Source organism: Pieris napi, chromosome 11 (assembly GCF_905475465.1).
Source record: "Pieris napi chromosome 11, ilPieNapi1.2, whole genome shotgun sequence".
Classification (NCBI taxonomy): domain Eukaryota; kingdom Metazoa; phylum Arthropoda; class Insecta; order Lepidoptera; family Pieridae; genus Pieris; species Pieris napi.
The window spans coordinates 8812739-8828916 of record NC_062244.1 but is presented as its reverse complement, the minus strand read 5'-3'; the positions used below and the strand labels follow the sequence as shown (position 1 = coordinate 8828916).

General features: G+C 32.0%; 4 protein-coding genes across 6 annotated transcripts; 2 read left to right on the top strand and 2 right to left on the bottom strand.

The window, feature by feature from the left end:
• Window positions 1-363: 363 nt before the first annotated feature.
• LOC125053792 (small VCP/p97-interacting protein) lies at window positions 364-3475 on the bottom strand. 2 transcript variants are annotated; one of them, XM_047655362.1, is made up of 3 exons: window positions 3328-3475; window positions 2261-2425; window positions 364-742 (listed from the first exon to the last, which is right to left on the bottom strand). In XM_047655362.1, exons 1-3 carry the CDS (start codon window positions 3358-3360, stop codon window positions 728-730), a joined length of 213 nt encoding a protein of 70 aa, XP_047511318.1. In that variant the 5' UTR covers window positions 3361-3475; the 3' UTR covers window positions 364-727. The 2 variants fall into 2 exon arrangements, with proteins under 2 accessions (XP_047511318.1, XP_047511317.1); XM_047655361.1 differs by lacking the exon at window positions 3328-3475 and adding an exon at window positions 2905-3073.
• A 174-nt stretch (window positions 3476-3649) lies between these two features.
• On the top strand, window positions 3650-5841 carry LOC125053783 (ATP synthase subunit b, mitochondrial). 2 transcript variants are annotated; one of them, XM_047655350.1, is made up of 5 exons: window positions 3650-3811; window positions 4180-4324; window positions 4452-4650; window positions 4853-5041; window positions 5553-5841. In XM_047655350.1, exons 1-5 carry the CDS (start codon window positions 3784-3786, stop codon window positions 5724-5726), a joined length of 735 nt encoding a protein of 244 aa, XP_047511306.1. In that variant the 5' UTR covers window positions 3650-3783; the 3' UTR covers window positions 5727-5841. The 2 variants fall into 2 exon arrangements, with proteins under 2 accessions (XP_047511306.1, XP_047511307.1); XM_047655351.1 differs by having other exon boundaries at window positions 3669-3811; window positions 4183-4324.
• Window positions 5842-6932: 1091 nt separating this feature from the next.
• Window positions 6933-9837, bottom strand: LOC125053787 (ras-like protein 2). The gene is made up of 4 exons (XM_047655354.1): window positions 9632-9837; window positions 9055-9142; window positions 8636-8847; window positions 6933-8372 (listed from the first exon to the last, which is right to left on the bottom strand). The coding sequence occupies exons 1-4, from the start codon at window positions 9734-9736 to the stop codon at window positions 8178-8180; spliced, it is 600 nt and encodes a 199-aa protein (XP_047511310.1). The 5' UTR covers window positions 9737-9837; the 3' UTR covers window positions 6933-8177.
• A 4552-nt stretch (window positions 9838-14389) lies between these two features.
• Window positions 14390-15868, top strand: LOC125053780 (cyclin-H). Its single transcript, XM_047655347.1, has one exon. It carries the CDS (start codon window positions 14536-14538, stop codon window positions 15511-15513), a length of 978 nt encoding a protein of 325 aa, XP_047511303.1. The 5' UTR covers window positions 14390-14535; the 3' UTR covers window positions 15514-15868.
• The last annotated feature ends 310 nt before the right edge of the window (window positions 15869-16178 follow it).

Below are 16178 nucleotides of genomic sequence, written 5' to 3'. Positions count from 1 at the left end.
AACAAGCCTAAGCTGATTTATTTAATTCTTAGCTAACTAAGAATTAAATAAATCATTGGCGCTACAACCTTTTTAGGTCTGGGCCTCAGATTTCCGAGTCTGTTATCATGACCATTTGTCGATCTAATAGACAAGTAGGTGATCAGCCTTCTGTGCCTGACACACGCCGTCGACTTTTCAGGTATAAGGCAAGTCGTTTTCCTCACGATGTTTTCCTTCACCGTTCGAGCGAATGTTAAATGCGCACATTGAAAGAAAGTCTATCGGTGCACAGTCGAACCTACGACCTTAGAGATGAGAGTCGCACGCCGAAGCCACTAGGCCAACACTGCTCACTGTTTAACAAGAAATAAATAAAATCTCTTATTTTAATATTTTATTGAACAACCATACACTTTAATAAAATCAAAGGTGTGAAGTACATAACACATCTCATAGCATACATTAACATTACTCTTATCTTATAGACATTTATATTTTATAACTAGAAATATAAATTATGTATTACAGAATATATTTCAATAAATTAATCACCATAATATACACAAAAGCTCTTAGTTATAAATGTTGTGGAGTGTATAGAATAGCATCGAAAAATTGGTCACCTCATAGACTATTGTGTAGATATATACAAAATATATGGATAGAGATAGCACATTAATGATTAATTTTTGTATTTATATTTTTCATTTGGGTTTTCACTGCTAGGCCCACTTTGGGCCTGATCTCAGTCAGCTGACCACTGAAAAAAAAGGAGTTTATGAGTTATTATGCTTAGTTACATGAGAAGTAGAAACATGAATGGGTATCCTAGGAAATACTTCATGGCCCACCTAGGAACAAAGAATTCTTCTAAGATTGCAAATACAAATTCTTTTATTTCACACGATATCTCGTAATATTTTATGAATAGTAAAGTTTATAGAAATTATAGATGAAATTGCGTCCTGGTTTGAACCAATGTGTGGTAAGGTTTCATGTCTTTCAACCATATTTACAAATCCTACATTTTCAAGTGATAACTGCATTTCCTACCAGGGAGCGTTCAAGTATTACGTAACGCAATTTATGGAGATTATTGACCTCCCCCCCCCCCATGTAACTCGCCGTAACGTTTTTCAGTACCCAAGTATAGTAAAACGTTTCGTGACCACCGAGTGACTCTTCAGTTACTATTGTGTGGTGTAAGTCGAAAATAATATTAACAATAACGTGTAATTCAATCCCCGCCCCGCATCGTAACGTTTTACAAAATGACCCCCTCCCCCTCCCAAAATTTGTTACGTAATACTTGAACGCTCCCCGGCACTGGAATATAATGATTATTCAAATTTAAAATCATTTATTTATCTAGGTAACACAATTGAGACTTATGAACTTCAAAAAGAAATATACATTAAATGCTTCTAATTTAACATTTACTGCCAGTTCTCAAATCAAGGGCGTAGAACGTACTAGAGGAACTGGCAATAAACTCTCCGCCACTCTTTTTAATTGCCAAGATTTTTGGTTTACAAAATGTTTTTAGAAAACAGCAACCATTACATTGTCAAGTTCCACATGACATCTTTCAGTAATTAACTATAATAATAAAAAAATATATATAAAGGAGAAAATAAATAAAAAAGAAAGAATTGTCTCTATCAGCAGTAGGCATGGTGAAATAGGAGCACGCAGTTACATTCTCGTGGGAACAACACGCAAATACATAGTCGAAATAACTAACATCGCCGCATACACTTTCAAGTCCGAGTCAGCACAAGTAGCACCCGTTCACGAGTATGACGCATGGCTACCCATCGGCCCCTCGCCATATTTTAGACAGACAGACAACCTGACGCATAGACGCCGCCACAAGCAATGACATTTAAGCGACGACCTTTTGTAAAATCATACTGCTGTCTATGCATAAGTTTATAATTATTGAAGTGTATCAATTTCAAAAATTTTACTTAATGCATGCCTTCACAGATTCTAAACCTAACTATGACTTAATAATCCAATAGTCAAAATACTTATAGCTCAGTAGCGACTCTGAATCTTACATGTAGTGAGTAGGTTTAGTAAACATGTGGTTTTAAGTGACTTATCAATAATGCTTGTACTTAACATATGATGACATTGAAAGGAATTCAAACATTTTGTGTCTCGTATACAAATTTTATCTTCATTGGAAGTCTTATAATAGTGATTACTACAATTGGTATTCATGAATAGAAAATATTTTCATAAATGTATTGAATTTCTCTCTTAGACTTACCTTTAAAGTAGCTCCACCCTGCTTCTGTAACTCTTGTTCCCTTTGCTCCATCTCTTCAGTTCGTTGTTGCATTCGTTTAACTCTACTCGGATCTTTTACACCCCTGGCCTCTTCTTGAACACGACGACGTTCAGCTGCTTCTACTTGTTGTCGACGTCGTGTTTCCTATTAGTATAATGTGTATAAATACAAACAAATAATATATAGTAGAAGTTCAAGAGCTGTCAAAATGAAGGGACTGGGTTTTCGGACTTAAACATAGGAATTAAAAAAATCTTAAACAACCTTTTCACATCTTATTACTCTGTACAACTTATTTGCAGCCAATAAATTCAAAAGCGACAGCTCTTGTTTAATGTGGTGAATAGTTTGTTTTCTGGGATAGCCAAACATGCTTCTTCATACTTTTATCAAGTTTATTAGGAAAGGAAATACAAGGAAAATATTATTCAAGTGTCATAACATAATATTAGGATAAAAAATTGTAAAAAAGAAAACCATTTATTAATTTGCCATTTGAAGGTGCTTATACTTGATCTCGTAAATTTAATTATGTATTACATTTTAAACTAGTTTTATGTTGGAAAAAAATTTAGAAGGGATAATTATTAAAATACTAAAATTTTAGTTTGGAATACACTTACTGTATCTGGAGTCAATACATCTGATGCTGAGGGTTTACAACAGGATGTAATTAACCCCATATTGAGAAAAAAAAGATAAATTTTCCACTTTTTAGAAATCTATACTGCAAACATTCGCACTGCATCATTCATTTTATTTTTTATTTGTACCGAAATATTGATCTGACAATCAAATAAATTTATAAACGTCAAGGTGTCAACAGAGTAGCCGTATTGACATGACGTCGGGTGTGAACTTATTTAAAAAAAACATAAACATAATTAATTAATTAGTTCGTATACTTTTCTCTTACAAACCTTAAGCAATTTCCATTCATCGTAGAGGGATATAACTAACTATATATTTATTTAAATAACTAAAGTATGCTTAAAAGTAATAATATTACAGTATTGTATTAGAAGTAATCTACTTTGTTAACTAACCATCATCCTTATAATATTGTTCATATTTGCCATTGGATTTCTATTTACACGATTTAAACTGCAACCCGTAATATGCTTGAATTTATTTGCCGTTAAGATGTTGTCGCAAAATCATCCGTAAAATGGTGGCAAAACTCAAAAGATCGATATTACAGTCAGCAGAAGACTATTGCTAGCTATAAAAATGAAATTTAAATCAACACTATTGATATGTAAAATAAAAATACTAAATCATTTTGATATTAAAATTATTCATAAATCATAATTATAAACACTTTTAATATTTTTGCATGTTGGAAACCATATATTATTTTTGCTTTTTAATCTGTGATCGATTTACGGTTACCAGTTAAGCCGCTATGCGACTATTGGAAGTTGGAACATCTCTAGCGCAAAGTACTTTATTGAGGAGACTGTCGGAAAAATTCAAATAAATTGAAAATTAAGCTTACAAAAATGCTATCTCGCGTGGCTTTGCGTTCAGGTATGATTTATACTACAGTATTAATTACAAAAACTTAACACATCAACAGAAAAATATTATTAACCTTGGTGCGCAGGTTTATGTAATCGTTTGACAAGACCCTACCTAGTGTTTTAGATTATTCTTATTTTGAAAGTTCTATTAGAAAACAAAGATGATATAAAGAAACTTTATTTGTAATTTAATAATTAGTACTATTACGTCCATGTATCGAATAATATTTCATATGGTAGTTAACCTTTATCAGCTGATAATGAGAATATACTCGGTACTTCCTATAAGAGTATTTTCTTAACTGCCTTAGACACTCTTTCAACTGAAACAAATTGTCTTTTTGTGGATTAAAACATTTATCTTTTACTTTACAGTAGTGGCCCGGCAGTCAGCCCCCACAGCCCTTGTAGCTCGCACTTCATCCACTGATGCCTGTGGAGTACGAGATGAGAAGAACTTTCCTAGACCCGTGAGAGGTGAACCTGGCAAAGTTAGGCTTGGTTTCATCCCAGAAGAATGGTATGCATTCTATTCACTTTTTTCAAAAGCCAAAGTTGCTACAATATAAGCACGGAAATTTGAAATATATGGAAACCAAACTGTATTTATCATTAACATTTCACTAAAACTATACTATAAATTTCAGGTTTCAATTCTTCCATTCAAAAACAGGAGTGACAGGACCATACACATTCGGCGCTGGTCTGGTAACATACCTGTTCAGCAAAGAAATCTATGTAATGGAACATGAATACTATACTGGTCTTTCTATTTTTGTTATGGTCTACTATGCTACCACTAAGTTTGGCCCTAAAGTTGCATCATGGCTGGACAAGGAAGTTGATGTAAGTGTTAATAATTATATTTTGTTACTTTATCCAAATCTAATAAAATTTAGTTTTGATAGCAAATCTTTTAAAAGAAAATGGTTAAAGATAAAACAAAAAACCAATTTATTACTAAAAAACTACTTTTTAAATGCATTATACGATAATATTACCTTACTAATCTGTTTTCTTTTAAACCCATGATAATTTATGTTTCTAGCAAATAGAAACTGACCTCAACCAAGGAAGAGTAGACACCCTAAAATCACTGGAAGAGGGTATTGCAACAGAAAAGGATGCTCAATGGCGTGCCCAAGGCCAGGAACTGCTTATTCAGGCTAAGAAAGAAAATGTACTTCTACAGTTAGAAGCTGTTTACCGTGAACGCCTTATGAATACCTACCAGGAGGTAATAAGAGATTTACTATAGAAATGTGCTTTAATAATGCTTTCTTATTATATAAACATATTTCTGGTTTGTCTTTCAATAAGTAGTGCATAGGGGGCCGTTTTTGTATTACGTAAGTACTATAGGGGGAGCCCCCCCCCCCTCCTTTCTTACTTCTATTTTCTTATTTGGTGATTATGTCAACAGTATTTTTTTTGTCTATGCTTGAAAGCTAATTGCATTATTGATGATTCCTACAAAAACTAATATGTTTATGTACTATTATTTTTGAGAGCTTTGCTTACTTTTGCTGACAAGGGGGGGGGATAAATTGCAGTAAATCTGCTTACGTAATAATTACGGCCTCAATAATTAATCTTTCAGAAACTTTATTGATCCCTTGTAAGCTATCAAGCTTACCACGGTTGGACGAAATCTTGCTACAACATTGTCAAAACACCCATATTTTTAAATCTCGTTTCTTATTTACAACACAAAATTGAATAAATGAAATCTTTAATAATGTAAACAGGTCAAGAAACGACTGGACTTCCAACTCGAGAAGGCAGCGCTTGAACGCCGCTTTGAACAGAAGCATCTTGTTGACTGGGTAATCACCAATGTCAGTAAGGCTATTACTCCTGATCAAGAGAAACAGAACTTGGACCGTTGCATTGCTGACCTAGCAGCTATGGCTCGCAAGTGAACATTCTACATTTCACGAATTTTCAAATTATTCTGCCTCTGGAATCCATGTACATTCTACAACACCTAGAATTATTTATATATTATGTTAATAAACGCTGAATCGTGTTAGTTTATTTTTTGTTGTTTTTCTACACCCTTAGTAGTTGTATGTGACAAAGAAACATAAGTAAACTAATATACATACTATTATTGTAAATAAAAGACTTGTCTTTTCATGTTACTTTATTACTACAATTACATAATATTATATGCCCTTACAACAGTAAGACATTCTCGCCTTAGTTAAAGCTCTTTTAATTTTTATATAAAAAATGACTGTTGATATTAAAATATCACAGCATTTTCATGAAATCCATTGCAAAATGTCATTTTTACACTAATGGAATACAGTATAACATAGACAACGTTTTAGCAGCCTTTAAGTTAAAAAAAATATTTGGCATGATATAATCGATTTTTTTTTGCCATATCAAGCGGGAAATCCTTTCCATTCAAAAGGGTTTCCATCTTGATTTGTCTATGGTATATACTATTAAAATGCCCCACATAGTAGATGTTTCACAATATGATATAAAAGTACAGCATTTGGACATAAAAGCAAATGTAATTAGTAACAATATTTTTAAACTGAAAATGTTATTTAGTAAATTCCGTAAAGCATATAATTTAAATAAGATAATAAGATAGTGTCTTGTTTTCAAATATATTTTAAAAAATTTATTTGAAAACAAGACACTATCGTTCATTTTGTTTATGCTTCATTAATAACATAAGAAAATGAAAGTTTTTTATTTAAACCATATTGAGAATTCAGTAGCGGCGTTTTGATACCTGTGTAAGACGAATATTATTGAACTAATAACATCAGCTTTTAAATCTTTTACAAGATAAACAGGTACTGGAACGGAAAAAATACTAAGAACAAAGCTAGCAAATAATGTGCGTACATTTGTAACGTTAAAATCGCCAAATATAGCTTTTATACTAAATATTGTAAATGTTTATCAAAATCTATGTACGTAAATTGACGCATAGCAAAAAGAAACCTAAAATCAAATAATATAAAAATATATGATTTCCTATAAACACTAATACACTAGATGTTAATATTGTTATTATGTTTAGTATACTTTATTTCCAATGTTTTAATGCTGAATATATATAGCATATATGCATATATGCACCAGAGAAAAGAGATTTTCAATTTTTCATTAGAACTGGTTTATAGAGCCAAGACTGTTATCAGTGATGCATAATATGCTACATGAGGTCTGTTTATTTCAGCACAAAACATTGAAAACATAATTGTTTAATATACAATAGTTAATAAATACAAAACTTACACTAACGTCGTATTTACATTCTCGTGTTAACAATGTACAAAATGTATAACTTTGGTGTAAAAACTATTATAACAATGAAATTGTAAATAATTTCAAATCCAGAAAACGCTCGTTTTACGAGAATGTGAAAACAACTAAAGGCCAAAATAGACATCTAAAGATGTTGTTCTAAGGGCTTTTTAATGTCGCCTTCAAGTTTTTTCTTAATAATATATCATAAAATTCTATTTTAGATGTCTATTGTGAGCCAGCCTATATAAATGTATAAAAATTAGTTTTTGGTTTCGAGACAATAAAAACCACGACCTAAACATTAAGATACAATATCAATGTGATCTACATGTTACATATAGCACTGATTTTAAAGAAATTGAGGACACAATTAAATGTGACCCAGAATGATATTTTCTACAGCTAATTGTGCATTTTGACTTAAGCAGCAAAACATGTGCTTCCATAAAATAAGACCAACATTTCCATGCTCCTATTAGAGATCTAACATTTTTCAATAATCCTGATAGGGTTTTTTCCCAGCACGCTTATTACAAAACTTCCATAGTGAATCCGATCCCAATTTCAATATTAAGTGGAACATAAACCACATATTATTAAGTCGTCATTAGAGTACTTAGGAAGTGTCAGCCAAATTATTAATTCAGGTCAACTTATGAAATTGGCATTGTTTTATCAATACAGCGGCAGAAACTAATATTGAAGTACCTTTATGAATTGACTTACATAAAACTAATAACAGAGACTTGCAAGTGAAGAGGTATATAACTTATACTTAATGACAACAAGTAACAAAAAATATGTTTGTATCATAGAAATAACACAAAAAATGTGATTCCTAAATCACAGAATTAGAACTAATTGCTTACTAGTTGGATCTTTACATAAATTAATAAATTAGAAGAAAGTCCTACATTTTTATTAATAAATCAAGTTTCAAAGTCAATTGAAGAGCAACAAATTTTAAGTTTTTAATAAAATAAGAATAGAATTAATCAAGCAAAGCAGCAAATGTGTAAAACAAAATTTTTGCAGACATTTAACTTTGATATTGACTGTTTCATAGCTGCAATCCTCACCCAATTTTGAGTTTATTACAAGATAGTGCATTTCTTCTTCTTGTTCCTATGCTCTGACTTAATGTGGATTCTCTCTGCCTCCTGGAATCTCCGAACAAGTCTCACAAGCTCATGGAAGGCCTGGTCTACATTCATACGAGCCTTGGCACTGCACTCAATGTACGGTATCTTGAGTTGACGGGATAGAGATTGTGCTTCATCTAATGTAACCTGTAATAATTTTATTACTTGTTAAATCTATCACAATAAATGAAAAAAATCAATTAAATTAGGAGCATAGGAAAAGGAGGATATAGCAGTTTAATTCATGCAATAAAATAGGCATAACCGGGATCTTAGGATAGCATGGAATAGATCAGTGTAGGAAGCCAGTGTTAAAGTTACTGTTTTTGCTTGTGCTTTGTAATAATAACACAGCTTTAAAAAACAGAATATTTATCTATTTGTGTATGAAATAATTAACTATATCTTACCATTCTCTGGCTTTCCAAATCAGCCTTGTTTCCAACCATCAGCATAGGAAATTCATCCCGATCTTTTACACGTAAAATTTGTTTATGGAACTTGAAAAGTTCATCAAAACTGGCATGGTCAGCCACTGAGAAAACAAGTAGGAAGCCTTCTCCTGACCTCATATATTGTTCTCGCATTGCACTAAATTCTTCTTGCCCAGCAGTGTCGAGGACTATAAAGTAAATCGAGGAATTTCAAGATCAAGATCTACTTTATACCATGTATTATTAAATTTTAAGAGGATGTATAAATACATTTTAAGACTGAACAACAAAAACAACAAAATTTGTCTAAAATAAAATTATTTTGGTTTGACTATGAAAAGAAGAATAGAACATAAATTAATCTACTTGTTAACAACTATAAGTTATCGACTTACTATCCAGTTTTGCAGGAATATCATCAATAACACATTGCTTTGTGTAGCTGTCCTCAATAGTAGGATCATAGTCGGTTACAAAATAGCTCTGAAATCAGGAAAAACTACCATATACACACTGATAGAATACATTTATATTTTAAAATCGTTTTCTCCTGGTGTAACTTGACATGAGATTAAGAAAACTATATCTACTACATATAAAGTGTTTAATTACGCACACACGTTAATATGTAACAAACACTCGTTTTCCTTAAAAGACGTAATAATATTCGAAGAATTTCTCACATGTGCACTGATAATGAAAATTATGTAGAAATCTAGTCATGAATTTACACTAGTGGGCGGCGTCTTTACTGCTTTACCTTGACAAAAACACAGGCACCCATTATGCTATTTATATTGATGAATAAATGTTCTACACGATACAATACACACACACAATATCTTAAAGCATCAAATTCTGACAATTTATTGCCTTATTATCTTTTTAGACAATAGCCAAAATTAATGTGAATACCAGGAATAAGGAAATAAGAATTCGTATCGTAGGTGGTGTAAAGATATATAAAAATACCTGTATAAATTGTATTGTAATAGCACTTTTTCCTACACCTCCACCGCCGACAACTACCAATTTATAGGTTTGGGCTTGATTTGGTCGATCACCTGGTCGCGACATTATTTTATCTAATTAAAATAAATTCGTTTTGTAAAAATTCTATGTAATCCGATAGAAACTGTTCTCATCACTTCTCAAGTTCTCAGTCAGTAACTCGGTACCTAATTCCTTTTTTTTTTCGCCCATGGTGCAGGCTATAGTCTTTCGACCATACCGCCTAGTCTTTCGTAGAAGTACCTATAGTCCGGTCAATTTAGACATCCAAGGTTACAATAATTCGCACTTGGCTGAATATTGGTAGGATTGCTCAATACACTATTATAAAGGAAATGTGAAAAGTCCTCACCGATCCGGCACGTGCAAAAAAATTTACTCCGGGTCAAAGATCATAAAAATGGGTTTTTCGCGATTTTCAGCAAAATGGTAAGTTTTATCATAAAATTAGTTAAGACAAAAATTGTAGATCAGATAATTATCTATAAAAAATGTCCAAATTCTTTTTTCCTAAGAGCCACCGTTTTTGAGATATAACGATTCAAAAAGTTGAAAGAGTTGTAATCGTCATAATATGCACACGTTTCCACGCCACCTTTGAGGTAGTGTACTTAGCGCTTTTTTTTAAACGGTTTTATTTAGCTCACCCCGTTTGTTTTATTCTTGGGTCAAATTTAGTAATTCAAATTTCACCCTCTTCCTGTCAACCGATTAATCTGAAATTTTGTATACACTTTGGATTTTGGTGACAATACAATAAACTAAATAAATAAAATAAAAATAAATAAATAAATAAATATTATATAATATATAAATATATATATAACATTATATTAAAAACTGTATCTATTTTATTAATTAAATATATATTATATTTATATTATAGAATTGATTTATTTATATAAACTAACGGGCAAGGAACCTTGCAATAATGAAGCACTAAATGAATTAAACAGAATGCGAAATAAAAACTAAAAACTAGAAAATAAAAATAGGTAAAAAAACTTTTTAAGTTAAACGGTTTTATGTTAAACATACATTGCAATGTTTAAGATAAATGTACTAAAAACCAAAAAATAATAAAATAGATACAGTCGTGGGAATTATAAACATATGCATAGACTAGACTAAAATAAAACCGTGGGGCATGTCAATTGTCTACAATCGTTGATTAAAATGTTTGTTTTGTAATGTTACACTATAATTAGGCAGTTGTTCAACGATGGACGTGTGATAAGTAGGGCTAGAATGTGGAAACAAGCTAGCAAGCTCGATTATAAGCGAGTTTTAGGGTTTCATAGTGGTGAGCGAGTAGTACTTTTATCATATGTTTTGTCGATAAAAGACAAACTACGAGCAGTGAAACGATTCCTCGCCAGCCAGCAGTGTGAATGTCCAACGATAAACTATTTGAAACATCTCTTTTATTTACATGGAGTGTATAACTATTGGAATTTCCATGAGCAAGAAAATAGTAAGTAATTTCCTGACCGTCTGCGGGCCAACTGCCTATTTTAACGACGAATTAAACGATTCTTCTATCGCACATTAAGTCGATAATTTGTAGACAATTGACGTGCCCCACGGTTTTATTTTAGTCTAGTCTATGCATATGTTTATAATTCCCACGACTGTATCTATTTTATTATTTTTTGGTTTTTAGTACATTTATCTTAAACATTGCAATGTATGTTTAACATAAAACCGTTTAACTTAAAAAGTTTTTTTACCTATTTTTATTTAATGTGGTTTCCCCGGTAGGCCTATTCCACTGATCTTTTATGATTCTGTTTAATTTGAAACTATTGAATAACTGTAGATATTGACAAGGGTTGAAAATGATGAAAGGGGTTTACCCCTTTCAACCCTTGTCAACAAAAAATAAGAAAATTTATCCGTCTGAATCTAAATCATCATTAACTTTTAGTTTCTCTTGTTCTTGTTCTTCTTCTCTTCCTTCTCCTTCTTCTTCTTTATCTTCTTCATTCTGAGTGTTAATAAATTGTCCGACTAATGACACATCGCATGTCTCTTCGTCAACATCAAATGAATCTTCAATTGTTGGCAATTCAACATTGGAGCATGACCGGCCTTGACAGTTAGTACATGCTACAGAACAAAACAGTCCAACTTTTTTGCAACCACATTTAGCACTACATCCCTTTTTACAGTTGCAAAAAATGGTGTTTAGTAGTTTTTTTGGTGCAGGTGGAAGTAAAGTCTGAACTGGCTCTAATGAATTGTCGACCAACTTCCAACCCCAGTCTTTTGGGTCTAACTGATTACCAAGCCACACTTGAACTTGGTAATATACCCGAAAAAGATGTTGATGAGCAGCCGCTGAGGTTGGAGGAAGACATGCTAACTGCACTTGTTTTTTATTTCGAGTATTTTTAACGAAACATGCATATCTGAATTTATCTAAGCACGTAATTTTTTTAGGAGCTCCATACATAGCGAGAAGAAAGCGAATTCCGTTGGTGATAACTTCTTGTGGATTTGAATTACTCTTTTTAAAAACTCCAGCACACTGAACTAAATTTTGTTTTTCAAACATTTTAAAAACAGTTGTTTTACCTCTCCTGAAAAATGCAGATGTTGAATCACAACCAGTTATTGCATGTAAAAATAGTGCATGATTTTGACACTTTGCAAAAGTCGATAAACTGTTTGATGAATATATTACAGATTGTTGTTGAGCTTTTCCAGGTTTAAAGAAAAAAATAGTTTTTTCGATTGGAGTTCGAGCAGTGAGTAACACGAGTAAGTCCACATCTTCACCTACAACAATAGTTGTATTTGTTGAATTGAATTGTTCTATTGCTGTTTCAATTATCATCACATCAGCATCATTATTGGCTTGTTTTACCAATATTTTTTTTGCCGCAGTAAACTTTCTTTCAACATTGAAATGAATCGAGATTTATTGTGAATTTTCGCAAGAAATTTTTGTTGACTGGTAGAAATTGTCATATATTGATCAAATGAAATATCAGAAGATGAAGATGTTGCTGAAGTTCTACGACGTTGTTCTGCGGCTTTAATATTTTTCGTAAAGTCATTGTAGCCATCAAATACGACAGTAACTCTGGGACCAAAAATGTCGACGTACATACTGAACGTATTTATCCAAGATAACGCTGAATGTTTCTTCGCTATCCCACACAACGCGGTGTAATAAATATCCTCCATCAATGATGTATGTCGCATGTATGTTGTTAATATCAATATTTACTTTCTGAAAACAATCGTAAATGGCAGACTTTTGTGTTTTACGCATCCCAATGTCATGAAGGTTACACTGGCGTAGAAAATAAAGGACTGGGTTATTTTTTACCCGAAATTTTCATATTTTATATGTGTAAGTCACACTGACCGATAGAACGATATTTTTGCTTGTATTACGGCTTCAGTGATGTATATAAGTGGTGTACTTATACATTTTATGACGATTACAACTCTTTCAACTTTTTGAATCGTGATATCTCAAAACGGTGGCTCTTAGGAAAAAAAGTATTTAGACATTTTTTATAGATAATTATCTGATCTAAAATTTTTGTCTAAACTAATTTTATGATAAAACTTACCATTTTGCTGAAAATCGCGAAAAACCCATTTTTGTGATCTTTGACCCGGAGTAAATTTTTTTGCACGTGCCGGATCGATGAGGACTTTTCACATTTCCTTTATAATAGTGTATTGAGCAATCCTACCAATATTCAGCCAAGTGCGAATTATTGTAACCTTACCCCTATTTTTTAGTCTAATTTGACCGGATTACTAATTCCTTTTAATTTTCCTTCAGATTTCAGCACAGACTAAGTAATTTGTCAATATGTGGTAAATCGTATATAGATTAAAAACTATATATTAATACAATATCTAAAAATCTCTTATTAGGTTGCGCGAAATCAAATCCATAATCAATGAATACAGATATATTGGATACTTGTTTCGAAAATCGCATGACGGCAACGTGATATAATACTAATATTTTTCTATCTATACTGATACACTCTCGAAGAGGCGACACGAGAGGATGAGCGATTTGTGTATAGCTTGTATAGAATTTTATCAATGAATAAAAAACATTATTAATGCCGACTTTTAGGAAACGCCTAAGAAAGATAAATTAAACAATATTTATACCGGCATGATATTTTTTATTTGTATTTATAATATAAACGCAAGGCATTATATATATTATTGGTAGGCACACAAAGTAGCAGTGATTCCAATCACGTTCATCATGTCGTAGATGTAGCGAGCAACAAAATAAAGGGTAACAAGGTTCAATTAGAAGTAGATTAATGATCTGAGAAATTATACTGCTAACTTTTTATAGAGAACTCACATAGCACATTTTAGGTTTTCTATTACTTGCTAATTAATTTAAAAAAAACTGTATAGATGGATGTGACTAGTATATGAGTAGATATCTGAGGTATTAATTATGTCTATATTATATATCTTTAATTTTTCAATAACAATTTTGGCAACTGTAAACTGTACACATTTGTAACATAAAATTAAAAGTACAAATGATTTTGGAATAGATCCTGCGTTTTATCGTATGCAATCGCCCCTGGGGGGCCTGTGAATCACTACATTAGGTGTCTGTGCTGGGAAATATTCATCCGCACACGCTATAAAATACATTCTTGCATCATTCATCATTGTCTTTGTCTTTCTAGTTTCTTGTCTGTGTATGACGGTATGACCAGTGATCAGTCAATTTTAGAGATATTCGAGTTTAGACATTAGAACAACAGTTTTGACTTTTAACTGTTGACTGTTCTGACTTCTGAGTTTAAAATAAACGAATGTATTGTGCTTAAGTTTTTAAGTATTCTTTTATTGGAAACATGTTTTCAACTAGCTCACAAAGAAAGTTTTGGACATTTAGTGACGAAAATGAATTAGCAAGTCATCGAGAAAAGCACAACTTAGAGTTTATTTCAAGACATGGACAGAATTTAGATGAACAACAACGTTACAATTATTTTTTATCTCCAGAAGAGGAAAGACTTTTATTAAAGCAGTATGAGCTGCATTTAAAAGAATTCTGTAAAAGATTCCAGCCTCCTATGCCTAAAGGAGTTATTGGTACAGCGTTTCATTACTTCAAACGTTTCTATCTGTACAATTCTTCTATGGACTATCATCCTAAAGAAATTCTCGCTACATGTGTGTATTTAGCATGCAAAGTAGAAGAATTTAATGTATCCATTGGACAATTTGTTGCTAATATTAAAGGTGACAGAGAAAAAGCTTCTGATATTATTTTAAACAATGAATTACTTCTAATGCAGCAGTTAAATTATCACTTGACTATCCACAACCCTTTCCGGCCTGTTGAGGGTTTCCTTATCGACATTAAGACAAGATGCTCTCTGGCAAACCCAGAGCGGTTACGTTCAGGAATTGATGAGTTTCTAGAAAAAGTCTTTCTCACTGATGCTTGTCTTTTGTATGCTCCTTCACAAATAGCATTAGCAGCTGTGTTGCATGCAGCCAGTAAAGAACAAGAGAACCTGGATAGTTATGTGACTGATATGTTGTTTAGAGATGCGGGACCCGATAAGTTAGCAGTTTTAATAGAAGCTGTTAGAAAAATTAGATCAATGGTTAAAATGGTTGAGAGTCCTCCTCGTGAACGAGTAAGGGCCATAGAAAAGAAATTGGATAGATGTCGAAATCAGGAGAACAATCCTGATAGTGAGATATATAAACGGAGAATCCGTGAAGCTTTAGATGAGGATGATGTCCAGTACACTGGTACTAGTAGAATGTCATTAGATACAAGTGGAGTAACACAAGTGTTGTCTCCGTCAGCATCTTAAATTTATAGAAATATTTAACATGACCACTGAATGCTTGAAAAACTAGTTTTAATTTATTATCACATTGACCTGGTTGTTTGTGTTGTAAATGACCTTAAAGGAAACTTAATTCTTCACTCAAACAACTTTGTTAAGATAAAAAAATTTAAATTACAATTATGTTTTATAAATCCAGACGGTACAAAGCACATCCAAACAATTGCATGGTTGAAGATACAATTTTATTATTATGTCACATTTAAAACTATATTCTAAATTTAAAGTTGACTAACCTAAACCTATTGTATATATGACTAATATATCTGAATTTGTCTACTTTTTAAAGCCCACTGACAAATAAAATTTGAGACTTGAATTCTGTTTTTTATAACAAAGGTACTTTAAGAGATCCATTATAGGAACTTGTTTATCAGCTTCATGGTTAAAGGTGAGATTGCCAAGTTTAATCTTGTATTGTAATATTTGGTTTATGAAAGACAAAGTCCATTAGGATATTCTGTGAATAAAGGATTACAGAATATCCAAATTTAAAGTATAATTATATCATTACTTCATAACAGACTAATGTTATAGAATATAGAGGCTCATTTTTATACAAGTTAAAAGCATATTTTCTTCAAAGTGTACCCACCAAGCCCCAAGCTGCTTAATTATGTCTTGATTAC